Here is a 27,387-nt window from a genome sequence, read left to right as displayed (position 1 = left end):
TCGATTATGTCGCCAACCGAGTAGCGCTTATTGTGAGGGATCCCCGCCTCGCCCGCTACCCAATGCGGTCATTGAATGGTACCTCGCTTCGGACCTACAACCATGTCGTTGCACCGCAGAAAGGATATTTTTTCCTTTGAGAGAAGCCTCTGCCAGACTTTCAATCCATTACCTGAATCTATGGATCCACGTTGAACATGTAGCTACCACTCAAACGACGAAAATCGGCGACAGGTAATACAATAACGGGATAAATCGGTATGTACACCATCGACAGCATGTAAACGTTAGAAAGTACTGCGTAATTCCTAAAGTTCGTCTCGGTGCCCTATTGTTCAATATCCAGCATTGATGGGTGTTAGATGATCTTCATTAGAAACTTCCGTTAAGAGGCATTGTTGCACTATCACAAACATTAGGTACCAAGAACGGGACAAGGAACAGGGATCCATCGATTACGATGACGCTACCACGCAGTAGGTATGGACTCTCGAGCGATATACTTTTCCGCCGCAAGCGACAGGCGCGAATTCTGGGATTTGCGCCGGGGTTCGTCGAGATCCAAGAAACGAAGAGGAGAAAGAGAGCGGCAAACTCAAGCTAGAACTACGACGAGATAGGGAGCTCATCAGAAGATGGGCATAAAGTGCAAGTCGTCGCCTTCGATCTACTTAACTTATGGGTGTGAGAATGTAAGATCAAAATCTCCATGCGGCCAATGTTAAAACCGAGCTAAGCTGATGGAGGTCAGCGTCATCGTCGCTTAGACTATACGGTACGAGAAGTTGCTAGATATCAACTGAAAAAGTGATGTACCCTTAACTTTCTACCTACGGATCCGTGTTCTGCTCCATGGAATCTGGGTCGTCAGTGGGTAGCGTAGGCTGGTGAGTGAGTGCCCTTGCAGGAACCTGGGGTAATGGCCTGAGGCGTACCTACGACCTATATCTCTCATCCCGTTCGCGCCGGAAGCTATGTATATGCCAACCTAGGTACATATTCTTGTTGACTAGGACATATATAAGTTTATTATACGTAAAAGTTGAAGGAAGTACATCGTGAAAGATATTTATAAATCCAATAAAATACCTAATTAGAAACATGGCTTATTGCCTAATCAGCAATCAAGCCGCATTGTGCAGCACAGTGTAGACGTCGGCTTCCTTTTACCAACTTGAAGTATTCATCCTCGGCGGTGTCCATACAGTGTCTTTGAAGCCCGCATGTTCATATTACTTGCATCAGGTTCCTTGTGCAGGTGCAGTTGAGGTGGACGTATCGCGCTTCGTTCTTTCAATGTTCCTTTCTGGGCCTCGCCGATAGAAATGACAAGTCACTTTCTATCACCTGCTGTCGTGTGCAAACCGTAGTGGATTTCAAGTCGGATCCAACTCGCTGTAGTGGAAAACCAACACGACACACGTATCGTGTTTAGTTACGTACAATCATCTGGAATATAACTCTACTTACGTCTTAGTTTGATCAGCGTCGAAACCAATTAGAGATCTAACAATTATATCTATCTCGGCCCGCGCTGTCAATTTGGCTCGGCGGGCTACGAGTCGCTTGAATACCTAACCAGGTACTTAACTTCCTTCAGCCATCTGCCGTCTGCCATAGTAGTGATACAAAAGGGCCTGCATCTCTCCCATCCGCCTGAGAAACGAATCGGCCATAGATTCGAGCCGCGCATGCTTGGTCGTGTTGTTTCAAGGTCTCAATTCTACAGGCAGTTTCTCGCGACTATCTGGAGACAGCCATACAAACCATCGCAGCGGGCCAACTTCGCCCGAGCTTGAATCAACAAATTGAAAATCAACAAATTGGAGAAGATGGTTCTCATTCGAAGCGAGTTTGATATTCGGCTATGCTAGAGGCTCACATCGCTTCGGTCGTTTTCCAAGGTAATGAGACCTTCGGCACGATTCAGCCCATACTAAATTCTTGTTGGGGGTGACTAAATGGCACGTTGGTGGTCCAATCGCCACCCCTATTCCATCCTTTAGCCCTACCTCAGCGCCAAAGTTTGGATCATTTCGGCCGAGTAAGTAACTGGAGCATTTCGTAGCCAATGTCCATCGCTATAGTCTCCTTACAATTGACGACCCCTCAGCCCCTCTCATGCCACAATGCTACCTACAAGAAGGATTTCAAAGGGTATCATATTTAGGTGTGCCAATACTACATCTCCATTGAACGCACCACGATACTGAATTGTAAACTTAAGGGGCCACCTCGTCGACGAGAGGTATGCTTACAACCGAGTCGTGTGCCGCCGAGTAGTGTTTAGAGTGCCTAAGGCGAATGTGCCCAGTGCTTATACGATGATTGGTCTAATCATCCCTTTCCGTCAAATAGGTCGCCACACCTTTACTTGAACTAGCCACAGCCACATCCCTCCCGAGTACGGAGCTAGGTAGTGTACTATGTAGTGATGATATTTTCCGTCGTATCCGCTTTCGTTTATCCTATCGTCATTTTACCACTGGTGTTACATACTAGAAATCGCCCCTTGACTAGTGTCAGAAGTGGTTAATCGCGTTAAGGAGTGTCTCCTCCGGACCCTTTGTCTTCGGAAACCAAGCAGCCAAACCGTAGATAGGAGATTTGATTCCTGTTTCCAACCCCGGCAGGCCCGGGATCATAATTGCGGAATCCTGCCGGTGCCAGTTCCGACTAGACGGCTCAACCTCATTTTAATTCTGCACGTCATATCCTTTTATATGGCCCTTGCGTCACTCGACGCTGATGATGTTGATAAGCATTGAATGAAAGCGCTGCAATCTTTCCAAACAGCTGGATATGATGCTGAAACCCGACGGAATACGCGCATGTCGCATTTAACTCACCAGACCCCCTTTTCTTCACCTAGCACTTACCCGGCACCATAGCAATGATCACCGGCGTAGCTCGCGTTCTACACTAGTTCAGAGACTAGCCGCGAGCATGTGATGGTGCCAAGTCCTTTTCTCAGGGATACGAGCCACACGGTTCGTGCCAAGCCTACCCTCTTTTGATATGTAAGCTCACGATCTTATTCGATGCGTCCTGTATGTCTCATGGCCCTAGCAGATTCTTTCTCCACCACTAGCCACACTGGCAACTACAACCTCACCTAAAAATCCCAGACCCTCTACCCCAGGATGGGCTAACGCATGCAACAAACTTTATCTACGGTAGGTCAGCCCCTGCTTGCCGAACCACGCGTTTGCCCCGTCATCGTCATCTCAATCTCCGTATTTCGTCGCCAAGGAGGTGAGCATGATCAGCCCAAACATATGAGGCGCATAGCCCCTATTGGCTTCTTGGACCCGAGGATATCGACGGGAAGCGGCAGGTGCAAGATAAGGCCACGGGAATCCCTCCGTCGCCCTCCATGGAAGGGTGTTTGAGCTTCTAAGACATTCAGCTTAGAAATACGCCGAAAGAGGCGATACACAACTCATATGCAAGAGGTCGAAAAGAGTCCTATCTACCAGAGACATGGGACACGGCCGAGACACAACGTGAATTAACCCACTTCATACTTTGGGATGTCCCAAATTCACATAGAACCTCCAAGCGACGTCTCCAATGACGACAACCAGCAGCCGCAGCATGTGCGTATGAGATATGTTTATACCCAGCTAGGGTCTAACCGTACGTAACCCACCCCCACGCGAGCATTACGCACGCAACCCTCACCCTCACCTTAAACCTCACCACCATAAGGGGTAAGACATTCCGCCACTAGCTCCCTCGCCGAGCTCTGCCGAGCTCCCTGCGACATTATCGCCGTTGCATCGCCTCCTCCGCCGTATCCAAAATTCATGGCAGATCAATTCAAAATACCTAACTCCACCAAACATCCCTCCTACGTAACATAGTGATGATCCCCGGACAGCTCTTTCCGCCTGTCTCCGTCTCCGCGCCTGCAACGTCACCCCCGCGCTCCTAACCCTAACCCGCTCTATCCTCCGCCCGACCTCCTCCGGCGCATCCGGGCCCGGCAGCAGACATCGGCGAGGGTCCACACTCCGCACATGCGCCGTAGAGGCGCGAGGCCGTGTTTACGCCGGCGTGCTTCGAAGGACCAGGCTTCGCAGTCTGTGAGATCCTCAGGCTAGAATAGGGCGCTAGGCTTTAAGGGTTACTTCCTCTGCTTTTTTTCCCCTATCAGCGGGACGGTTGGCAGGGTGGGTGATATGGTGGGTGGAGAGAGAGAGAGAGAGAGGGAAAGAGCGCACAGATGTTGTGCTCGGTTGGGAAACTCGTGGACGCCTAGAAATGCCGAAGGGGCTTCTAGCGTGATTATGCCGGTTCCTTCTGCGCCGAGACGCGCGAGGAATGCCGCTAGTAAGGATTCCATGAGCGACGTTGCCGTGCCGTCCAGATTGGATAAAGATCCCTATGCGCTTCGTGGTCGCCTCGGCGGAAGTGGTGGGGCTTCATATTCCTGTTGCTGCTATGGCTGTCGTGGTCAAGGCCGAACTGGTAGAGGGGGTTTCCCCGGGGTCCGGAGCTCGTGGCCGGGTGGCCGTGGTGGGATGGGCGCTGGGACATCCATGAGCCGGCGATAGCCCTAGTATGATGGCATATTTGATGCTTACGATGTCACACACACGTAAGGGATAACTAGCGACGTTCCATACGCAATTCTGTCCCTTCGTGGCCGCCATAGCCCAAGCCTCAGTACGCCCTAGCTGAATGCTATCCCTTACCGTCCAGTTCAGCCGCACCAACAAATAAATCCCAAGTCGGTTAACATTTTCCTCCCCAGTTATCTCCAATGTCTTACATAAGCCTACAACAACTTCCGCGACAACGGTTCAGACACTAATGAATTAAAGGTTGAACCACTACCGCGATGACGTTGAGCCGGCCCCCAAGGTTTAAGAGGGTCTAGACCGCGCGACGAGCCGAGATCTTGGTCTCGAAGTGAAGATAAGCTGGCTTGGCCGACGATGGCTACATCCGGGCGGCGCCAAGATATCAATCCCCTGTTTCCTGGCCCTTGGATCGCTGGAGGTATCAAAATCCTCATACATATGCAGCCACATGAGGGTCTAGACCGCTCCGAAGCTTCGTGAGATGCATTGGCGCCTGGCGAGCCACCGTACGCGGAAATTGGAGACGAAATTTGGGGTAAGGTCGAATGTAGATCCATTTGAGATGGAATGCCGGACGCCTCGGTGGCTAGCCGCCAGCCGAGTATTTCTAGCTTGACGTCCCGCAGGATAGACATCGTGCTAGTCCTAGAGTAGTTGGCCTTTCATGCTAGGTTATCTATCTTCCCATATGCCAATTGCCTCTGTGGAAGTAGTCCAATAATGGCACAAACATCTGCATATTGTGATGTGTCCCTGCATGATCATCGTCCGTTCCCTTCTATTCTGCACGGCCCCGGAAATTGGGTTTTAAGGGTCTGGCCAGATCTACTCCCGCAGCTCCCGGCGATGCGAAGCTGCCGACAGGTAAGCACGTACGCAGATGCGTGGCACGAACACAGTAATATGGCATGCGTCTATCTAGGTGCTTATGGTTCGACGGTCCGCATTCGAGAGCGGAAACGATGTCACAACGTTAAGATCAATAAGTCAGACTGGCGCGCATTAGTTATGCGATTTTTCCGTGGAGATATGATGTTAATTTGCGATGCTGAGCACATCTCCTATGCTTATTTCCGTTTTTGGTTTCTTTGGGCGTAGACGGCGTCTTATTTTCCATGCATGCTTCTACGCATCGTGTCAAAAGGAGGACATGGACAAAATAACTCCGGTGTCCGCTTGTCTACGTGTCGTGTAACGAATTTGACGAATAAGGGACCTCGTGCTTCGACGTTCACGATATTTAGCTCAGGCTCGGCGACGTCCATATAGAGATCTGTGGGCTTATAGAGGTAGCTCCGGCATTTATTCCGGTAGTTGGTGTTTAATTCGGCCCTATAACCACGACGGAACATGCCGAGTGGGTAGCGGCGGGAACGCGGACTGGACATCTATAGGCCAGGGACTGAAGTAGACTCAACAGGAAATCTGCATATGAGAACCATAATGCTCGGGTGATAAACCTCTATTCTATGAGAGAATTATAATACTCGTCGATACCACTTAGCTTTTGTCTCAATGATTGCCCAGTAAGTGGGCAAATATCAAGCATCTACTTAGCATGTAGATTGTCAATAGAAACAGCCATTGATGGAAGCACGTGTGAATAGGAGAGTAAAATTGGATTTTGTCTTACCTGTTCTCTTAATTGTTTACCTAAATTGATGCGTTATTAGCATGAATAGAAATTGACCTGTTATCTTTCTCCTTATATCCGATGTAATAGCAAGTCATACCATAGTTATCAGACTTCGTAGTGTTTTCCACATGACTGTGTATCATACAACATAAGAATTCCTGCTCTTAAAATAGGTAAAGACCAGATGTGGCTTCGTGTTTGTAATAGCTGATGGCATTCTCTACTGCGTTCAAGCTTTAGCAACCTTCCAGTCATCAACTTTGGAGTCAAGTTTCAGGTGCTCAATCATCTTGAGTAGATTAGCTCAGGTGCCGTGGTTTAAGTAAACAGTCTATAGCTTTATCTTATCGTGTAACATACAAGCCCCTATTTTGACTGGGTGGCATTTCGTGGCTTACAACAGCTCCTGGAATATATGATAATATCTGGCTGGTAAATCTATGTTCCACGGTAAGAAAATCGCCTTGTACTCTTTGAATTAAGTCAAGAGCAACCACTGACATGTCTTCCTCGATGTTGGTCCAGATAAAAGCATAAGTTGAACAGGCAATGAATGTGGAATCCTGTCCGTTTCAACTTCGTTTTGATCATGATCTAGAACAACCCGCCTAGATTATCAATTAGTTTAGAATTTCTATGGTTAGGCAGGTACTGAGAAAGATGTTCGTATAAGATATTTTTGATAATCCTTTTCATTTACCCGCCTAGGTAACAGTCCTGGGCTGGATGTTTACATAACAACTAAGAAGTACATACATGGTAATATTATATATACCCTTCGAAGTTGACAAAAGAAGTTTGATAGCGTAGATGGAAGCAATAAACTGTTTGGATTGCCTAAAGATATAATATGTTCTTAGAAAGTGAAAAGGTTGGTTATGTAAACATAGGGGTCATCGAAATCTCCACCACCCCCTTGAATAGATCAAAGAATGGAAATCATTGAACAACCAAATTCACAATAATCAGGATGAAAATTGACTCATTGTCGATCCCATGGGAACAAATTATCACACGAGACCAAGCACTTAGACACACGCGAAGCTTATGTATATACAAATTATTATTTCTTTAAAGCTTTATCTTCTAATATGTATGTGATTATGGCATTTTAATTATAATTTACATTAAAAAATTCCGTACCGGTACGAAGCGTCGCTGAATTATACGGGACACAACTTCCCGTTCTGTGTCGGGTAGTAGGCGATTTGGCCGGTCATGTTCCAATCCTCGGAGCCGACGGCGGTGGGAGCCCACATCACGCCCCACGGGTCGTACTTCTGCTTCAAGTCGTACAGGTAGTCGTAGTTAGACCCGTAGAAGGCCTGCTGCCAGTTCGGTTCGTTGATGTCGGCCTCGTTGAGGTACGCGCCAGCGTTAGGGGAGACGTCTCGCCACGGCTGCATAGTCTCGACTAGGTTCTTGTTCGCCGCGGCGATCTCTGCGGGCGTGGCTTCTTGGGACCAAGTAGCGCCTAGCAAGGCGTGCAAGAGGGTCTCGCGCCACGCCGGGTTCACGGCGTTGGACTGGTTGACGGTCGGATTCGTGGCTGCTTTCATGTTGTATCCGAGCATCATGCCAGCCGCCTCGATGGATGTTCGGAGAGCAGCATTTTGAGCGGCTAGCAGTGTCGAGTTCTCCCAGTTGGACCGAGGGAATAGTCTAGACCCGGTGTTGAAATTCCATACACCACCTGCCTCGGTGCTGGCGGGCCAAGTGCCGTTGATGGCGCCGAGGACGCCGGTGTAATCCGTGTAGACGGCATCGGTGATAGTAATACCAAGGCTGGCCAACTCATTAAATAAGGGGGCCGATAGGTTTTGGAGTCCAGTAGCGACAAGGTCGTTCGCCCACTGCGGAGTCATGGAAAAGGTACAGGTGGGGAGACAGGCGACGGAGAAATAGCTGTACATTCCCGCATCGGCATACTGAGGAAATTTGGAAAAGACCGTATTGACGCCATTCCAGAATACCTCCGTTGAGATATTGTCACTGACGGCGAAGCTGTAGGTGAGGGTAGAAACAGGAGTCTTCGGATAAGCGCGGATGACGAGAGAGGTCACAATGCCCCAGGTGCTGCCACCGCCGCCACGGAGAGCGAAGAACAGATCAGGGTTGTTCTTCTCATCGACAGACACAAATCGGCCATTAGGTAGAACAACTTCCATAGACAAGACTTGGTCGGCTGCCATGCCATACTTGGATAGTAAGGGGGAGTGACCACCACCGGCGATATATCCACCACCAACACCGACGGTCTAGCAAAGTATCAAGGTTAGACTTTATCTGCAGCTCCATTTTACATAATAACTGAGGAGAGGTACAGTACTTACTCGGGTATTACCGCCGACGATGTGAAGGTTCAAGTTGTCAGCGGCGGTATAGAGAGCCAAAGCCTCAACACCAGAGCCGATCTTGAAAGCCGGCCCCTTGTAGCCCGAGGCCGGATGAGCGTAGGTGGATCCTAGGTACTGGATGCCTTGAAGGGCATTGGTCCAAATAGAAAGAGCTCCGCTACCGGTGGACTTAGCTTTAAAGTCGTGGCCCTTATTCTTAACGATCAATCGTAAGTTGAGGTTCCGCGCAAAATTGACGGCAAGCTGGATCTGCGCCACGTTCGTCGCATTGACGACATACGAGGGCATGCCGCCAAGGGTACAGTTGGCGCCTGTACGTGTAAGACTGGGTGGTAGGCAGCTCACTCCCTCAAAGATGTAGTATTGGATACCTAGAGGTTGCGATAGTCTAGATACCTAAGGTTAGAAGCTATTTAATGTGAGGGTGAAGGTAGATGGCCCACTGGTATGAAGGAGTCTCCCATTGGGAAGTGATTGATGCACAGGTAGTCTCATTGTATTGAGGCCAATTCGAGTAGCATGGTGCTGCAGCGGGCACACCCTCGATCAGGGCGCCGCCGAGCAGGATATTGAGAAGGTTCCATATTGAACGAGACGGCCAGCTTTTGTCTCCCGGATAGACCTTGCAGATACGGCCGGAGCGTTTTGCAGCCGTAGTTTCAGCTTCAGTGTCAGTGAAATTAAAGAGTGCGACGTCACTGAGATTGTAGTTTGTCAAATTGCTGATAACGTCGGTTGTGAGCTGACTCGACTCATATGAGAAGTAGTCAACGCCCGACGATGCAGAGTCTGTGTCCACTGTCTCAACAGCTGGCGCGACGTTGTCTTCAGTGGCTTCTAGTTGACATGACAAGGGTTAGCGAGCCACATAATCACCATGGCGTGTCAATGATGCAGTGTATGTATCAAAAGTTTAGCTTACCAGTGCCGTTCTGAATTGTTTGAGCGAGCGCTAAGCTGGCTAGCGGAAGAGCCGCAACGAACGCGAGACGCGCCATTGGTGTACTGTAGCAGGCTCCTGCAAGTTAGAGAAGGAGGGAAGCCTGGCTACTGGACACCGGGTAAACAGCCTTCGAACAAGCTTCACTGCTGAGAGACTACGATGGAAATCCCCAAAGGATCGGCCTTGCGTGCAGCGCGATTACTTTATACGAACCCGATAGAACGCCGATATTCCTTGCGAACCACGTGGGTTCACGCGTGCTAATGCAGGAGACATCAATAGTTCGGGGAACAATAAGGAGTTGACCAGGTGTAAGTGTATATAGAAGACAGTATTATCATAAGTTTTACGCTACTAAGGGCGCCGGCAAGCCTTAGCAGTTCTGTACACATAACAGAGCAGTCCTCCGCAATCTCATGTTGTTCGAGAAAGAATCTCAACAGGTGAACTAGGAGGTGTGTTGCATCGAGCTACACCTTACCGGGTCTAGATACAAAGGCCAGGTGAAGAGCCCGCTACCAACTTTGCGTTAGTTTGACCCGACACTACTGTCATGGTCCCAAGCTAGGGGGCTGCCAGCTTCTTCTTAAGAGTTCGATCATCTGTTCCGGAACACGGAAGGGTGGGTGTTGTCCGGTAACGACGCATGTAATAAATTACGCAAGGTACGCGTCCGTGAAAAGCTACCCTGACTACTACAATGCCCCAACGTGGTATCTACCCCCGCTTGTTGTGTCGAAATCGGTATTAGCCAGCCAGGGTTGTGTTTAATCGAGCACCAACACAGTGGATTCACAGAAACTAAGCCTCGATACGTATTCAAAGCCGTTTTGTGTTTACGTTAGCGAGTGCTATAAACAAGTTTTTAACTTCATGCTACGGGTTTCTTCATGAAGCAAGTCTATTTTCTAGATATAAACGTGCGTATTACAAAAGAGAAGCCGGGGGAGGGCCCATATTATATGTTACCACCAATGTACCCACTAAACGCATACTATCCACTATTTGGTGGTGATCTACGTACCGACATACTTAGCCTTATGTCTTCTGAGCTGATCTTCGCGAGTTGAATACGGAATGTGGTGTATGATCAGTTACGATGTAGTATACAAAGGTAGTAGACGTAGGTGGCCGCGTAGAATGTGACAGTTTGCACATGTCTACTACCTACCTAGGTAGGTATGCTCGCCTGGTAGGAAACAAGCATCCGACGGGCCCATAAAAACAAGACAGAAAAATTATCCGGGGTTTAAAACGACGAGCTTGACCATGGACAAGCAGACGAGGAGGGACATGGAGTGCGTTCAGCTGGACCAACATCTAACTTGTGACGAGCCGGCGTTATGTCAAAATAAGGATAGAAATTTTCATAGCGTGCCCGCATGAACTCGATACGCTAGGAGGCTTCAGAGTGTCTAAAAAACTTCGGGGTAGTTATAGATCGAACTGACGTTGACGGACCATTATACTAAGAGTGAACTAAGGGGCATATATCCTTGTTATACATGTAGCGTAACCTATGGAGCTCCGAATATACTACGCACCTACCTGGTATGGAAATTCAAATTGTCTGCTTGTAACGCCGCCAACATACACGGAAAAGATCCGAGCGAAGATAAGAATTCTTTACGAATGCCCGACGATGTGACATCGCTTAGGAAGAACTTTTGGCGTTGATGAGTTTAGTCAACAAGCAAAGTAAAGTCGTGGGTTATACAATGCCCCTAATACTATGGTATAATACTCTAGTTCGCGCGAGTTTCGGGCGGCGGCGCGTAGTCAGCCAAGCCTGGGATAATATCCAGTTTTGGTTTTCGGTCCTGGAGGGCCTAGATTTGGATTGGGACTGGGGAATCCATGTACGTAATGGCAAGCTTTTTACCGTAGAACGTAGTAGTTAGGGCATGAAAGGATCTGCGCTTCGGTTTTCCTTGTCGCTGATCATGGTATGCAGCTAAGCCGTTCGAAAATGAGCATATCATGTAGATAATTCAGCAGATATGTACGAGTTGGAGAAGTTATCAAGACTTCATTTACCCTTGGTCATGTTGCAGCGGTGCCCGGTTACTCAGACGTTACCTAGATCTATGAGCCGTTGTAAGTCCAGTGTCGAAATATATATGAACGAAACGACCCATCATAGTTTTCGACGACGATCTCTACCACTTAAGTCGACTTATCCCCGTTGCGATCTTGAGCTTATCTGAGTAGCTGCTCTGCACAGATGCTCTAACGATCAGTCACCATGTCGACTTCTACAACAATAGTCACGAACCCTAATCCAACAAGCTGGCTTCAGAATTTAGGTATCGCCATAGAAGTGGTATGTCCTGCGTTGGCATTTATAGTCGTCGTCCTGAGGACATATATCAGGCTCGACACGAAGAGCTTCGGTTGGGGTATGTTATAATAACCCATTAGAGATGGGGTTAACGCTGACGCAAATCGAATCAAGATGATGGCCTGATCGTTTCTGCAATGGCCTTGAGCATTGCTCTGGCAGTAGGCTCAATTAAAGGTATGGAGATGTAATTTCACGCAAACCAATGCTGTACCTAATCTAACGAGATATAGTTATGAAATCACTCTACATAGGGATTCATTATTATGATGTCCCGCCCTTTGATCCCACGGAGGGATTGATCTGGATCTATGTTGTCGGCGCCGTCTACCAGCCCATCTTAACATTAGTCAAGCAGTCCGTCCTCGTCTTCCTGCTCCGTTTTTCGGGTGTCAAGTCTGGGGTCCGATACGTCGTCTGGGCTACTATCATCTTCAATACTATTCTGATGGTTGCGATATTCATCGTCGTTATTTTACAATGTATACCCATCGAGATGAATTGGAATCCATTGATTAAAGGACATTGCATCGAGCAATTCAAATTCGGTGTAGCGGCTGCTTCTTTGACAATTATGACCGACATTGTCTCTGTTGCGCTTCCGTTCTATATTTTCCTGGGACTGCAGATAAACAAGAACAGAAAAGTTGCCTTGATTGGCGTCTTTATGCTCGGCATACTGTAAGAAACCCCTATTTTTTCGCCAAGTTCAAAAGTCAAATGCTAATGCAATCTCTATTAAAGTGTTACGGTTGTCAGCATCGTCCGTCTATATTTCCTTGCTCAGAATTTCAATGATACGAGCCCTGACAAGAACTTCTCTCTCGGCTTCTGTGTATCTTCCATCGAGTGTAACCTAGCGATCTTAACTGCGTCGGCCCCTGCGCTGTGGCCACTTGTCCGTCGCTGGCTTCCTCGTCTCAAATCGACTAACAACCAATCTTATTACGGAAAGCACAAATATGGCGTCTCATCACACACACAACAGGGTTATATAAGAACTACAGATGGACCAGAGAACAGCATCGGGCTGAAGGACATGAGCGGCAGGCGAGTGCATACCGAAGTTCGATCATCACGAGACTCGGACGAGGAAATTCTTACTGGCACGGGCATAATGCGTACTACACAGTTTACTGTCTCTACTACGGATAGTCGCTCGCACGCAACGTTAAGTCGTAACTTCGATGATCGCGCACTACACTCTAAAGCATCTAGCAATGGCTCATTATGAGTCAATTGCTGATTATGTACCTATGTATATTATATATGGTGGTGGGTGGCGTTAGGGGACGGTTGCTTGGATGGAGTAAGGGGAATATTTACTACCAATACCCTTTCACCTTATTGTTGAACCCTTACTATAACCACTTATGCGTATTGCCTCAATGAACACAGAGTTATAGAGAATTTTGCATGTCTCATGATCTTGGTAGGCAAGTTACCGATGCGCCTTTCGGGACGGCTAGGTATTTCAGCTCCTGCGGAGCACAGACGCTAACCTCGAGGCTAGGTAGAGAATCGGTGCCGCCATGGGTTAGGATAGTAACATATGTTGGTACTTAGCTGAATGACGACATTAGCTCCTTCAATAGTTCGAAACGGAGATATCTTGGCCGCACGGTCCGCCCAAAAGATCCTTTTGGTATCCGCGATGTCGGGCTCAACAACAAGGCCTATTTAGCAGTATGTAGGTGCCTGCCTTGATCAAGTATCAAGCCATTTGCTTATTTCACCATGATCTGCCTATTAGAAACTGGTATCTTCATACGACAACGTGAGAGCAACTCCCGAATAGTATTCTAGAAGATCGATTCGCCCGCATATAGTCTCACCCTGGGTAATAGACATGACACAAGAATCAGACAGTGGTGTGCACTGAGGCCAGATACATGATAGGTCGAAACAGATCCTCACAAGGAAGCTTTTACAGCTTTGGCTTCTACTGCGACTAGGCTCATGTCTGCGCAGTAATCTCATCCCGACCCCTAGAAAAGTATCACGCTCTGCACTAACACCGAACGACGTCCTAGCATAGCCCTCGGATTTTCACCACCTAACGTATTAAGAATGGTTATGGGACCCCTTCTCGTTACCCTGGCGTAGATCAATGCCCGCACGGGCAACACGCTAGCACCCTTGCTTCTATATTCTATAAATTCCATTGATAAAACCACGATCTTCCCCTTGCGACGCATGAGATCACTTGTCCGGGAACTTCACCCGCATATATTCATCCGCGATGTGTTACGTAGTACGCCCTTCAAACTAGATCGTTTTAGTCTCAGGGACCGCCGGAGTTCAGGACGATCGGAACATCCCGAGATAGATATTAGGACCGAGTATGGTATCATTTAGGAAGTTCTTAAAACTTAGGTCGCTTTGCCGCAGAAACACCACCGCCGATACCCACAGTTCGTGCTGGATTTTTCCCCCAGTGAGAGTCAAGTCAAGTTGATCCCCCCTGGGCATCGCGCAACGCATCGCGTCGATGAACGTAGCCTAAATGGCCCGAATAAACATTGGCCGCTAATACCGTACGTTTTGATGTACCCATCAGAAGCTATAATAGCTCCGTCCTCGAAATGATTGTTTGCTATAGTGAGGTCGGAAGTATAGTTACCTTATTGCCCTGTTTAGCAAAGAGTCGCTAAATATGTCTAAAGTCGCCTTAGTCGAGTTCCTCGTATCTCTCCCCCTCCACCTGTCAACATACTGACAGGTTTCGGCATATCAAGACAAATATGTAGGATTTGCTAGTGAAGGAGTCTATTCGGCAATCAATCTCCGGGGGTGTGGGTTCATTGGTAGGATGTCTATTTTGGCGTACACATTAGCAGCCAGCCCTTATGTCAACGTGATAGGTAGCGCCGATGTATAGCACAGCTTTCATATAGCAAGGTACGAATCGAGATAATGAATCGAATTATGATACCGACAGGCTCTTTGAGTGCATTATGAGAACCTTGAGGATCATTAGTTGAAAAGGAGAAGTTAAGATTCGAAGGTGAAGTGGGGTTGCTATAATTGACAGAAAAATAAAAAAAGAAAGAGACAAAAGGAAAAAGATAGATGGGTAGATGTAAAAAGAACTGAAGACAAAAAAGCAAAAGTTAAAGACGACACAGGCCCGATTCGAACGGGCGCCTCCGAAGAGATGTGATCAACCCAAGATTGAGAAGATTCGAGTCACACGCGTTAGACCACTCCGCCACTGTGCCTATGATCCTCGAAATTACCGAGGTATTCGAGGCTGTTAAAAGTCGGCTCCAAATTGAGCTAGTTATAGCTCGTTCTACAGTTCAAGGAACGTGCGGGAGATCTTTTGCCCAATGAAATATCTTCCGTTCGTGGCCCTAGCGTCGTGATTGATCCATCAAGGTTCCGAACCATCGGACTATCTTATCTTTAATGCAGATTTTAGGATGACTTCGCATTTACACATCACTGAAGGTTAATGAATGGTTATAAGGTTACTACAAGTTGGCTCTTTATTGATAGACGTGTTTCATAATTCATTGGCTAATTTAAATTGTTGGAAAGTTTGTTCATGTCCTTATTATTGATTGTATACATACCTATCTACCTAGTCTGAGAACTGTGCTCTCAATATCTACAGTAGTCCTTTTAACACACTATCCCCCCGAATATCGTCTTAACAAGTCACTGAAAACAATTTGTGGACACATCATATATAGTATAGTGTTGATATTTGAAACGGATAGCTTCTACGAAGGTGATGGGCACTATGGATGCATCGACCGGGGTTTAATAAGCGTACGAATAGGATCGGTTCTGAGTATAGATGGTGCTAGTCGTATATCTCCCTTCACTTAACGTTAGCCAAGTCGATATCCACATAACAATCATGACGAGGACGTGTATAGGTATGTAACCAGTCAGACTGTGATAATTTAATGTTTGTGTGTCATCGTAGTATATCAGCCAAAGCAGGCCAAACAGTGTTCATCATGCTGGAAAGTGAGAACCTCAAGTGATGCGGCGGGATAATTTGGAGATGCAGGGGGAGATCGTACCGTTGCCGTAACATTTAGTATCAGACCGCCAGCGTGGCTGCTGAAAATGTCCTCAGTATTCGTTATATGTCGGTAGGATAGATGAATTCTTGGCTAAGAATGCGACTGTTGCAGTCGTCTCCAAGAAGTTGAATTGCAGATAGCCACATATTGAACATCGAAGATTGAAGGAAAAGGATAGGAGGGGCTGCGGGTGCAATGTTCTTCCGAGGTAGTGCTTATGGTGGGGTATAATAATCCAATAATTATTCAATTAAAAGAGGAACTCGAATAGACTTGTAAGTATCCATTTCCTGCATCAACTCAATCCATTCCAAGTTTGAACCAGCAGACTCGTTCGTCCGAGGAAAACTACCTCGGTGAAAGAGAACATGTTGGCGTCATCAATATCATCGTCGTAAAGAGAGGCCCATTGAATGACCATCCAGTGCCAGGGGAATAAGTGGCTGTGCGCATCAAGGATATCATGCTCTCCAGGCAGCATCTTTTTTTACTTCCGGATGCGAACTCGACCGATTACGCGGGCTAGCTTTTCCGCCCTTTACTGCATCGTATTCATCGCATCGACGCGAAGCTGCCGCAATCGTATAGCGGGATTTCTAGTGTACCATCACTAGCTGGAAGAACTACATGTTCACTAATCCTATAACCATTCAATATTGGAGCGATGATCTTAATCACTACAATCCGGCCGCAATACCTGAGGTCATCCACATCCATGTACCACTAATTATTGTTGGATGTGCTTTGCCTAGGATTTACGACTGTGCCTATTGCTGACATGGAACATCTCACCATCTCACTGCACTTCGTGCATGCGCTTAAATGATCAACTCTAGGCACCAGGAAAGTATTCGGGAGCCAATAACCACCATTATTACTACTATCTGCAATGCGATCGATAAGCATCGGGTCCGACTCAATCGGCTGCTTGCCAGCTTACTCAACATGATCTATTCTGACTTACATATTTGTAGGGAGCCTCATTCTGCGGCGCCGAACCGTGTTTTTTGGCAGATGGTTCTTGGCGCCGACCGGGTTCTATTGTGGGAGCCTGCCGACATAGTACCTAACTTATAGCCCAGTATGATTCCGGTAAGGACGAACAGGCTGCGCTAGTCACCCTTAATAAGACGTGTATCATCTAACGTCGATTTGAAAACATTGATTTGCTTTTAAAGGGTCTAATTAATGAAATCCTCTTCAATTGTCCACAGCATCGCGATTCAACGATGTTGCTCAGTCTCCCTCAAGAGCTGCGGGACCATATCTTCACCCTCGTTTGCCTTGATGCGCGCTCGGAACCACAACCATCAACTTACCGCCGGGAATGTCGTAGGACTTGTGAGCGACAGAGCTACTCTATAGCACCCTTAGCTAGGGATCGCGTTTGGTTTGAGCGGCCATCATTCCGAAATCCATTGCTTCCGTTACTGCTAGTTAACCGTCAAGTTCATCGCGAGGCGCGAGATGCGCTACGGCGGATGAATAGACCGCCAAACTATGCCATCGACATTGCGTTTCTGAAAGACGGGACGCTATGGCCGACTTGGTTGTCGGTACCGAAACTTCAGCGGTCACTAGGGAATGTGTATGCACAATTTCGGATCTTCGACGTTCCCGAGCACTTGCAACCGCATGCAATGGGCGACCCATACTGCTCGGACAAACCGGGACCTCCACCAATCGTTTGGTTATTCTATCACCTGCTGGCGGGGTTCCTTCGAAATGGCCCAGTAGTTTCGGATAGAGACAGTGATAGCGGAGGTTTCACAGTTCAAAATCTCATCCTAGATTTCTTGCCGGCTAGTGAAAAGGGCATCCTACCTTTCGCGTCCTTCATACAATACTTTAAGGAAGTCGAAGATATGGCGGCGCCTCCGGACCTTGAGAATGATTGGACACTCGGCCAGGATGAGGGTGAGAGTCTCCTTGCTGCGGAGTACCTGGCTCATTTTGTGAGAGCGCTGCTCCTCCGAGTACTCAATCTTGGCGTATCGACCATCAAGTATGGCAAAATCATATACGAAAACGTTGGCGACATAGAAATCAGGGTCGACGGTCGATTAAAATGGCACTTGGACATTCCCAAAATGTTCTCGAGCCTTTCGTTCGACCATGAGATCCATACATCGCATAGGTTGAAACGTGAGCAAATGTTTGCACACTGGAAAGAGTTGACCTTGGTAAAGCGACTGAAAGCCGGGTTTCCTACTGAATGTACTTCTAGTTAATGCGACAATTAACCACCCTGTTGAAAGATCAATGGCTACGATTTCTGGGACCGAAGTGAAAGTAAAGGGGCCACCATGTAAAAATTCTGATCCACATACTCATACTAACCCCTCTTCGTCAAATAAGTAGGTGCCTATGCTTTACGTTACCGCGCGTACCTTCAATATCACCGTCATCGCTAGACGTCTATGAGGAGCGCAAACTGATCCAATAGTATGAGTCTTCTTTTTCTATCATACATTGATTGTCAGTTTGGAACGGCTTGGACTTTCGGGTGATGGATATTGGGGCTTTCTACGCAAGATTAAGTCGGACGCGGGTGCTGAGGCACTTGCAACAATCCAATCAGCACGCGGAGTTCCATCCATCGGCCGCTTGCAGAGCATCGGAGTGGAAAGGACGGTGCGCAAAAGAATGTTAGATGAAGTCGCCTCGCTTAATGCCGTAACGGATGCCCGTCGAAACAACAATTGGCTCCTTCATTGAGAAATAGGTCCTGGTTTCTTATGATGTTATATTGTTAGAAGACGGTATATATTGCTCGAGACACCATGAACCTTCCCCGGAACAATCGCGACTCCAAAACTTATTCCGAACGATTACGCGCGTTGGATAGAACATTATCCGATGACAGGGAGTAACAATCGGGGAGTGCCTACCTTCTAAAATTTTATGAATTATGTACCGGGCCAATTGGGATGAGCGACGCCACAACACAAGCCACTACCGTCACGATCTCCCTAACATTGAAGAGAAGTCGCAGCGGGTTGGATTAGCGAGAAGAGGTACCCAAGCAACCATCATTCGCAATTCTTTTTGCGACTCTCTCCTCTTCCATCGGAAAGCTGCGAAGCTCGGAATCCGAACTCGCATCCAACCGAAGCCCCAAGCGATCATTCACAGACCGACAATGGACCCTGTGTCTAAATTAATTATAGCACATCGCGATCGCGAAGTCCGTGGTCACAGCCACTTCATCTCCAACTGGTCCGAAGCAATTCACAGGAACGACATAAACAACAGCGTAGCAATCATGCATGTTCCTCGAAAACTATCAATAGAAAATCTCAACCGCTCCTTGGCGCTTCAACGAGAATCTATTACCCAGGATCGAGATCAGACGATTGATCGAGGGCGGTGTCACATATGAACGCTAAGAGGTTCGTACGTATCTGAAAAGCCGAGGTGGATGTTACCTCAAGATGCATTGTGTGAATGCTATCGTCACCAGACTGGGTAAAGTCGCTATATTATATATGCATGTTGGGGGCCGTCAAGGTAGGCTGGATGGGTATACAACGTCCCTTATTGGATCCTCCATATGCTGACGCGGGCGCTAAACCATTCACATAGCTCAGCTATATCACCAACACGCCTCCTTTGAGAAAAGGCTGCGCCTTAGGAATAGGTGTGGGATAAAAACTGCATCTATCTATTTGTACGACCCTACATTGAGGGGTAATTATAGGATGACAATAACTCTTCCTCGAAGCTCATCGTTCTGGACCAGTCCGCCGATTACTCGGCCGGGGCTTACGAGATGTGAGATTGTTTAAAATTTCTTTTGGCTACTGGGATCTATAATACTCGTTTCGTTACTACTTTTCGGGTCTGCGGCGAAACACTCGATCGAAATACAGCCATACTTAGTGCCTAGCTATCACTAGGACCATGCCGGACTAGGTAACAGATGTGTGACCGCTTAGCGGCGACGCCTAGTTTCCGACGATGCAGCATACGCCGACCGGGTGGAGGGGCATTGGCAACGGTGGTTTTGCCCCTATTCCGCAAATCGACACTCCAGATGAGGATGGCAATGGTGATCAGCAGCAGCGGAAGGTGACTCGTGAGGAATTTAGCAGTCAAATCCGACAAGTGCTCCAACGGAGCGCGTTAGAACAGGAACAGGATCCCGACCATAGGAGTCTGCAAGGCAGCATTCACAGCTCTCCTGCTTTTTCTGACACCACGCTTGTCGGCGGCGATTATCTGGATGTACCAATTCGGCACTATGATGAAGTGGATCTCGGAGACTTTGTCGAATATCATGGATATTATGGCCCTGAAGTCGTACGTCATTCGCCATCACCCAGCATTAAGGCCAGTGTTGGGCTGGAGGTTTGCGCTAAGCCTGTCCCTTCTTCCTTATCTTGTGAAGGACTCTATGTAGACGACCTCTCGAACGACTTGAGCTATCGTGGTTCGGAAGGGAAGATCGAAGGGGAAGTTTCTTTTGATATTCCAAACTATAGGCCGCCTGTCCTGAGAAGACGATTTTTACTCATTCTCTTCCTGATACTCTTAATTCTTGTCGGATTAGCTGAGCTTGCAATTCAACTTCTACCTAGCGATTCCGGTACTGCTTCACCTTCTCAAGTGCCCAATAGCACGATCGAAATCCGTCCACGGTCTCCATTTACTGGCAAAATTGGTCTATATAGCCCGATGGAGCTCTTTAAACGTCAGAACAATACTAGTCCCAATAACCCGGCACCAGACACGACGACAAGCGTTACATCGTCAACTGAAACGGTACCTGTTACCGAATCTACTACTACAGGAAATGGGATAACCACAGAAAGCCCATTATCTTCAACCTCAACGTCATCAACCATTACGTCCTTGCCAGGAGAGGATGTCAGCACAGATACCACCGAGGCACCGGCGCCCTCAACCACGGTCTCAGTCCCAGTCATAACTTCATCTGCGGAGACCTCATCATCGTCTAGTAGTTCAACGCCGCTTATAGACCCCCCTCTGCCCCCAATTAGTATAACGCCACCCTTACCTCCCCTAGCTTCACCCACTACTGTCTCGCAAGCCGAACCGCCTCCTCCGCCACCACATTCTCCTACCCCGGTAGATAACCTGCCGCCTCCGCCGCCGGCGGAAACTTCATCATCGGATTCTCCACCTTCATCATCCTTCACGTTGCCTGTATCTCTACCAGGACATCAAGAGCCATCGTCGACAGTTCGAACTTTCCCAGGGCATCAAGAGTCGACCTCGATAGTCGGAACTCTCCCAGGACAACAGGACTCGACCACGATAACTGGAACCCTTCCAGGGCATCAAGAGTCGACCTCAATGGTTGGAACCCTCCCAGGGCATCAAGAACCAACCCCAACGGGGGACCCTAATGGACCTAGTGCCACCTTCACTCTTCCGACCTGGTCGACGGGTCCTAATGACCCGCCTTCATCAACATCACTACCAGACCCTCCAAATCCAGGGCCCACACACCCAGATCCTCCGCCAACAGACCCTACGGAGACTTTCCCTACGGAGACTCTACCTACGTGGGTCCCACCTACACTATCATCGACCATTTTAACATTGCCTACTGAAAATTTGCCTACACGACCATTCCCCGGAGGATCCGGCCCGGATTCGTCTACCACATCGTCTACGACTCTTCCATTTTCAAGTTCCGTAGACCCTTCCGGGACAACAACAGATCCGCCCAAGGCCACCACGCATCCACACACTAGCACGTCTATCATAGAAACCTCGAGTACAAGTACTAGTCTTCCAGAAAATGAGCCTAGTTCTACCCGTCCGGGTTCTCCGACTGAACCATTGATATCGGCGAAACAGTCATTTTCCAGCACCTCGAAAAGCACTAGCATGTCTTCCACATTTAACATAGCCATGGCCACCAATCCAATCTACACCAGTGTGCCACCTAGTATCCCAGAACCTATCGCAACAATTACCGTCCCTCCTGATGCGCGGCCACCACCTCCACCTATTACGACAACGATAACAACTTCGGTGTCGCATCTTAGTGGAATTCTGATCGCAACTACTTTTGTGAGCATTATAGATTACGGTGTCAAAGAACACGTGGATCCTTTGACAAATTTAGTCACCGTGTATACGGGTGCCGATGGTAAATCAACGACGCGGACAATCCTTGCGCAAATGTCTTCCCATTCGGGCTCAGTTTTCCTCTGGCCGCCCTCTCGGACGGTCCTCACGGATTACCAAGGAAGAGCAACGAAAACGGTTGATTATTATATCAGCATGACCACCCAAGTCTTGAGAGATAAGAATGGTCACCCGACGGCTACCCGGACTTCTTCAATTAAAGAAACTGTATCGCTCGTAACCCATTTCGATAGCAACGGCGTTGCAACAGAGACGGAAACTGAACTTGTTCCAATGTCCTCAACAATTACTACCTTGGTCACAATACCAACCTTGACGGTCTCACCAAGCTCGAAAGAAAATAAAACCTTGCACTTAATCCCGATCTCAAACGGAAAATATTTCTTGGGCCTCATGTTTCCCACTTTCGTCGCGATCCTGGTGTCAATTCCGATCCGAATTATTGACCACACGGCGAAGCTCTATCAACCATTCCATGCCCTTGTGTCTTCTCGAGGTGTTAAACCAGGAGCGAAAGCCTGTGATACATTATGCTTCCCAACCGCTAGCACTTGGAGCCTGAAAGCACGCGTTCGCTCGTTACTCAATGGACAGGCTCTCCTTACTCTGACAGGACTATTAGTGTTAGGAAGCGTCATCATGATTCCCTTGAGTTCCGAAGCTATTGGAATAATTTTAGAAAACCCAGACTGTGCGACAACGAAAGGAGACACATTAACTTGCTCGATGGCGCTCGGTGTCTACACGGCACGGGCACAGATAGCTGTAGCACTTCTCGCATTTATGGTTATCCTCGTCGGGTTAGTTATTGTCGTACTTCGCAAATGGAACACTGGAGTCAAGGAGAATCCATGGAGTTTAATCTGCATGGTACACCTCGCCGCTAATAACGAAATCAAGACTCTAGTACAAAGACGCCTACGTGAAAAGAATGGTCAGATTTCAAACTGTCAACTGAATAAAGCCTTCAAGGGAATATCATTCGTTCTTAATTATTGGGAGGATAATGGAGACCTCAAATACAGCATCCTGATTCCAAATGAAGCCCATTCATTGAAGAAGGCTGGCAAACCTCGGAAAGACAAGGTTTCGCGGCATCAAACGAAGGGCAACACGATGCCTTTCTTCATCCTTACGTGGGCCGGAAGGCTTATGTTCCTAGCTTTACTATGCGCCGTGGAGATTGGCCTACTGGTGTATACTATTACGGGCGATGGTCAAGGATACGTCCAATTCATGATGGGCAGATGGCGTGTTGTGCGATTTATCTTTACCTTTGTCGGCGTCATAATCTCGCTGATTTGGGACATATTCTTTCAAGGTGAGTGCAACGGACAAGCTACAATAAATAACCTCCCAGCCTACATCTTTCATGCTAACTCTGCCGCTTAGCTGTTGCCTTTCTTAGCCCCCACAAACTGTTTCATCGTATCCGACTATATCATGGGGACGCCGGAAAGATGACACCTCCAACCGATGCTTTCAGCGGTATTAGATCCTCACTGACGCCCGGACGACGAGATGTTTATCTAGGCATCGTTTCAGTCACGTCCATTTTGTCCGAAATTCTACCCTTGCTTCTTAGCATAGCGTTGGACAAGTGCACAGAAACCTTCTGGGCACATACGGTGTGTCTTTGGATGGCCGTTAGTCTTCTGAGCGTAATGATCTTTACGGTGGCTGGTTCCTTTTTCGTCTCATGGCCACATATGCCTATCGACCCGAGCATAATTGCCGGTGGCATATATTACGCTCTGACCAGGTACATGCCCATGAGCCCATCATCAGGACTGCTTTTTGGTCGAGCAAGTCCTGGAATAGTTTGATAAAAACAGAACCTAACTCTAAGCTCACAAATGGCAACAGCAAAAATACATTTTAAATGGAGAATTTCTTCCTTATAGTACCTAATCTAGTGCACTATTTACATTGAGCTACTTCGCGGCGTCTACGTGTTTGTATCTGAGACCGTTCTCGTCACGGTAAACGCCGATCTTGGTTGCCTCATCTAGGTCCTCTTTTGGTAGACCTAAAATGTCATTGGCAAGACCTCCACGTCGAGCCTCGAAGTTGCCAACGCCGTCCTTGTAGAAAGCTCTGCTGTATAGGAGCTTAGGGAAAGCTGTCATGTCTCCGGAAAGTGCCCTCTTTTTGGCTTCTTCATAACGCTTGACGCTATCCTCATACTTGATCGTCCAGTCCGACTCCTTGGTTCCCGTGACACGGAGAACTGATTCGAACATGTCTTTTTGGCTAAGAAGGAACGAGGACACGTATACGAACTTGTTTTTGAAGCTGGATAGGCTCGGACCTCCTGGCGTCTCTGGTTCGATAGGTAATGAGAGTAGTTTAGCTGCGGCTCGTCCCGATTGTGGCCAAGTCTGCGATTCCAAATAGTCAGTACGACTGGAAGGTCCTAACAAACCTTGGATAGTCCACTATACTCACGGTAGTGTTCATCTTGGTCTCGCCATCGTCGAAGAAGGTCCACGTCTTGTTCTTCACGTCCATACCGTAGCATTGCTCGCCCATGCCCAACGAGTACTCGTACCAAAAGCCGGAAACCACGGCGATCCACGAGCTCTTGCCCAGCTCTTCGACCAGCTTCCGAGCGGGAACTTCGGAGCCGCCCAGGAAGATCTCCTTGCCGAACTGCTCGTCCGCCATGTCGCACCCCCACTCGTTCGGCAGGACGTAAGGCACGTTGGCGGCCGCGGCGGCGCGGATCAGCTGCAGCTGCGTCTCTGGCGGCGCCTGCACGTTCATGGTGATGATCAGCGCATCCTGGCCCTTCAGGGCGTCGACGAGGCTCGACTCGTCGCTGTAGTCCACGGCGGCGACCTTCACGCCCGCGGGGATGGAGCTGGCGGCCGGGCTGTCCTTGCGCGTGATCGCGGTCACTTCATGCTTGCCCAGCTTCAGAAGTTCTTCCACGATGAACTTTCCAACTGTGCCGGTTGCCTTCTGAGGGGTTAGCGGGAGCCCGGTTTGAAAACGGGGTGGGAGACGAGAGAGGATTTGGGTTCACTTACACCGACGATGGCAACCTTCTTGATGTAGTTGCTTGATGACATAATGTTTGGAATGGAATGATGTAGTAAAGATGGGTCGATATATGAGTTTGGTTTGGTGCTAGTCTTGATAGTCTATGGTATTGGGTGGTTGATGCTGTGTCGAGAGAAGAGGTAACACAAGAGGAACAAGCTTGAATTTATACACGACATGAGAAGTCATAGACATCTATCACAGGTGCCATTCCATGACATCTCCATTTCCCCTTTCCTACCCATCTCGTCCGCGCATACTACTGAGTGGTGGAAGGTCACGGAGAAGCGCGGACTTAAACGCCAAGGTTTCTCCACTTGATCGCATTCGGGGGTAGTGGGTTTCCCCATTTGGTTAAAATCCGGCGGAGCTCCCGGAATTGCGTGTCTGTCTTAACCACGAAGAGACCCGGCTTTTAGTAAAGCGCGAGAGTTACCTAACCCATATGCTAATATTAAAATCCACCAACGCGATGTGAGGTTGTTAGCTTATAAATTGGGCGCCGTTCTCACCCGGAGAAAATAAGTGGGTCACTTACTCCTATCTGGCGATCTTCTTACAAAGGGGTAATTCTTAACTACACGGTGTTTGCATGATGATACTCTTGTGATAACAAAGCTTATACGACCGACGAGCTTCGTGAATATTCCGGGTTAGTTTCGGGATAGACACTTGCCTGCCTGCTCGTTGGGTGCGCTTACAAATAGAGACTTCTCCCTATCGCGGGAATATTGCTCTCTCCAGAAAGATCTTTTAATGGTTTCACGAGGGCATTTTATCACCGATTATTGAGGATAATACCGTTATAATTTAAATTCGTACCGGAAATAGGATTACGACAGATCAAATCCGTTCAATTCTCTAGGTACGGCATAATCCTCGCGACTTGCTCATTTCAAACTTCCAGAAGGAAAGTTAACCGTACTCCTAGAAGCTCATTTTAAATCTACAAGGAGACATATGCCTGTCCTAGACTGAATTGGTAGCCTTGCCAGTACTTTCGAGAACTATGTACAGTGCTCAGTGCCATCGGCGTGCGTATGACATTCCTGTTTTTACGATTAGTGTTCATGGCTCCTATTTACCTATATGATACTTGAATTTACGTACCGTGGCTGCTGTGCTAGTCGAGGATGGCCCTGGAGTAGACGTACTCGTCGCGGACTGAGTAGTAGACGACTCTGACTCGGGAGTCCGCCCCGTACAACCCTCTCCGGGAACTGCAACATCAAATGCGTAAACATCCAGCGCGAAGTACTGCAAGGTGTGCGAGTTGCGCACTGCTTCTGCCGGGTTATGGACCGCTAACTCAAGACATTCATTATAGGTATCGGCGTAATGTTCGACGACGCCCTCGCCGATGGCCGGGAGGTGGTACAAACGGTGGATCAAGTCGGATCCGAAATAGAAGTTGAGCTGCCCTGTCGCAACGGAATATCCGTAGCCACAGAGCCCCTCGAGAGGCATCCGAGTTGTGTAGGAAAGAGGGCAGATGACTGTTTCCTGGGTGGCGTTCTCTCCGCGCCAATGCCCTCCCCAGCCTAGTAAGGGCTGTTGTTAGCTTCTACCATGGTATATCAATGGGGATGCTGATTTCTTCTACCTTCTTGATGACAGTTGCCGTCAATGTCATCGCAGCGGAACCAGATTCCGCCGCGGTCAGCGCTGACTATCTTATCAAACCATCCGATAACCTCCGCCGTCGGTGCCGTACCGAAGTACTTAGTATAGAAGTCTGAGTTGTTACCGAAGCGGAGTATATGCTTCTTCGCATGGTCGGCAAGCTTAATGGCATCACCGAGACCCCTGGATAGGAGCGCGCGCTCCGTGGCGTTGCAGGAGCTGTGAATCGGATACTGCTCTGTCGCTCCGGCGGCCCAGTTGTAAGTTGTAGGTTCTGGGGTTGGGAGTGTCATTGTTTGGATGACGGTTACCGCATCTTGCCTCACAGGCAATCTAGCCGCAAAGCCAGAGCCGGAGTTGACGCCAAGGCAAGTCAGAAGAGCTTTTACAAGTAGATATCTCATTTTGAGAAACTGATTTGATTGACCCTAGGAAAGTTATCAAAGAAGAGATAGGCCGTCGAAACCTCCTTGCAGAACCGGTACCCTGATTCAACCAAACCTCAACCACTCTATAGAGGTATATCGGCCCAGTTATATAAACCTCTCTTCCGGGAATGCATCATCATTTTCCAGCTAGAAAAATCATTTCGACCTTGTTGGACGCTGATGTTTTCCTTGCAAACTTTTATCATCTAATTTTGTAGCGCCATTAATAGTGAACCGGATACTAACTCATCTTGAAGACAGA

At 48.1% G+C, this 27,387-nt stretch overlaps 7 protein-coding genes and 1 non-coding gene across 8 annotated transcripts; 3 read left to right on the top strand and 5 right to left on the bottom strand.

Moving 5' to 3' along the window:
• Positions 1-3,939: 3,939 nt before the first annotated feature.
• On the bottom strand, positions 3,940-4,348 carry F4807DRAFT_463893 (uncharacterized protein; the record flags this gene model as incomplete). The annotated part of the gene is made up of 2 exons (XM_048002039.1): positions 3,940-4,102; positions 4,227-4,348. 2 exons carry the CDS (start codon positions 4,346-4,348, stop codon positions 3,940-3,942), a joined length of 285 nt encoding a protein of 94 aa, XP_047850649.1.
• A 3,040-nt stretch (positions 4,349-7,388) lies between these two features.
• Positions 7,389-10,045, bottom strand: F4807DRAFT_470343 (FAD-binding domain-containing protein; the record flags this gene model as incomplete). Its single annotated transcript, XM_048002809.1, has 4 exons — positions 9,505-10,045; positions 9,026-9,419; positions 8,559-8,970; positions 7,389-8,483 (listed from the first exon to the last, which is right to left on the bottom strand). The coding sequence occupies exons 1-4, from the start codon at positions 9,578-9,580 to the stop codon at positions 7,389-7,391; spliced, it is 1,977 nt and encodes a 658-aa protein (XP_047850648.1). The 5' UTR covers positions 9,581-10,045.
• A 1,553-nt stretch (positions 10,046-11,598) lies between these two features.
• F4807DRAFT_238189 (uncharacterized protein) lies at positions 11,599-13,274 on the top strand. The gene is made up of 4 exons (XM_047994252.1): positions 11,599-11,924; positions 11,981-12,043; positions 12,100-12,547; positions 12,611-13,274. Exons 1-4 carry the CDS (start codon positions 11,771-11,773, stop codon positions 13,098-13,100), a joined length of 1,155 nt encoding a protein of 384 aa, XP_047850647.1. The 5' UTR covers positions 11,599-11,770; the 3' UTR covers positions 13,101-13,274.
• Positions 13,275-14,986: 1,712 nt separating this feature from the next.
• F4807DRAFT_t126 lies at positions 14,987-15,087 on the bottom strand. Its single transcript has one exon. It is a non-coding gene; the product is annotated as a tRNA-Ser (tRNA).
• A 1,887-nt stretch (positions 15,088-16,974) lies between these two features.
• F4807DRAFT_238081 (uncharacterized protein) lies at positions 16,975-18,509 on the top strand. The gene is made up of 2 exons (XM_047994249.1): positions 16,975-18,373; positions 18,437-18,509. Exon 1 carries the CDS (start codon positions 17,136-17,138, stop codon positions 18,135-18,137), a length of 1,002 nt encoding a protein of 333 aa, XP_047850646.1. The 5' UTR covers positions 16,975-17,135; the 3' UTR covers positions 18,138-18,373; positions 18,437-18,509.
• Positions 18,510-19,866: 1,357 nt separating this feature from the next.
• Positions 19,867-24,100, top strand: F4807DRAFT_470341 (uncharacterized protein; the record flags this gene model as incomplete). Its single annotated transcript, XM_048002808.1, has 2 exons — positions 19,867-23,350; positions 23,422-24,100. 2 exons carry the CDS (start codon positions 19,867-19,869, stop codon positions 23,853-23,855), a joined length of 3,918 nt encoding a protein of 1,305 aa, XP_047850645.1. The 3' UTR covers positions 23,856-24,100.
• Positions 23,489-25,103, bottom strand: F4807DRAFT_470339 (NAD(P)-binding protein; the record flags this gene model as incomplete). Its single annotated transcript, XM_048002807.1, has 3 exons — positions 23,489-24,410; positions 24,478-24,990; positions 25,062-25,103. 3 exons carry the CDS (start codon positions 25,101-25,103, stop codon positions 23,964-23,966), a joined length of 1,002 nt encoding a protein of 333 aa, XP_047850644.1. The 3' UTR covers positions 23,489-23,963.
• A 978-nt stretch (positions 25,104-26,081) lies between these two features.
• On the bottom strand, positions 26,082-27,101 carry F4807DRAFT_453560 (major allergen Asp F2; the record flags this gene model as incomplete). Its single annotated transcript, XM_048000476.1, has 3 exons — positions 26,082-26,123; positions 26,185-26,615; positions 26,678-27,101. 3 exons carry the CDS (start codon positions 27,099-27,101, stop codon positions 26,082-26,084), a joined length of 897 nt encoding a protein of 298 aa, XP_047850643.1.
• Positions 27,102-27,387: the final 286 nt, after the last annotated feature.

Source organism: Annulohypoxylon truncatum (genome assembly GCF_022578515.1).
Source record: "Annulohypoxylon truncatum strain CBS 140777 unplaced genomic scaffold F4807scaffold_36, whole genome shotgun sequence".
NCBI lineage: Eukaryota > Fungi > Ascomycota > Sordariomycetes > Xylariales > Hypoxylaceae > Annulohypoxylon > Annulohypoxylon truncatum.
The sequence above is the reverse complement of the archived record's forward strand: the minus strand, read 5'-3'. Positions and strand labels throughout refer to the sequence as shown.

Bases quoted from the DNA above. Each gene is read 5' to 3' on its own strand.
- F4807DRAFT_238189 (XM_047994252.1), top strand. From the start codon at position 11,771: ATGTCGACTTCTACAACAATAGTCACGAACCCTAATCCAACAAGCTGG. The intron at 11,925-11,980 runs GTATGTTATAAT...AATCGAATCAAG, and splicing joins CACGAAGAGCTTCGGTTGGG to ATGATGGCCTGATCGTTTCT. The intron at 12,044-12,099 runs GTATGGAGATGT...AACGAGATATAG, and splicing joins GGCAGTAGGCTCAATTAAAG to TTATGAAATCACTCTACATA.
- F4807DRAFT_238081 (XM_047994249.1), top strand. From the start codon at position 17,136: ATGTTGCTCAGTCTCCCTCAAGAGCTGCGGGACCATATCTTCACCCTC.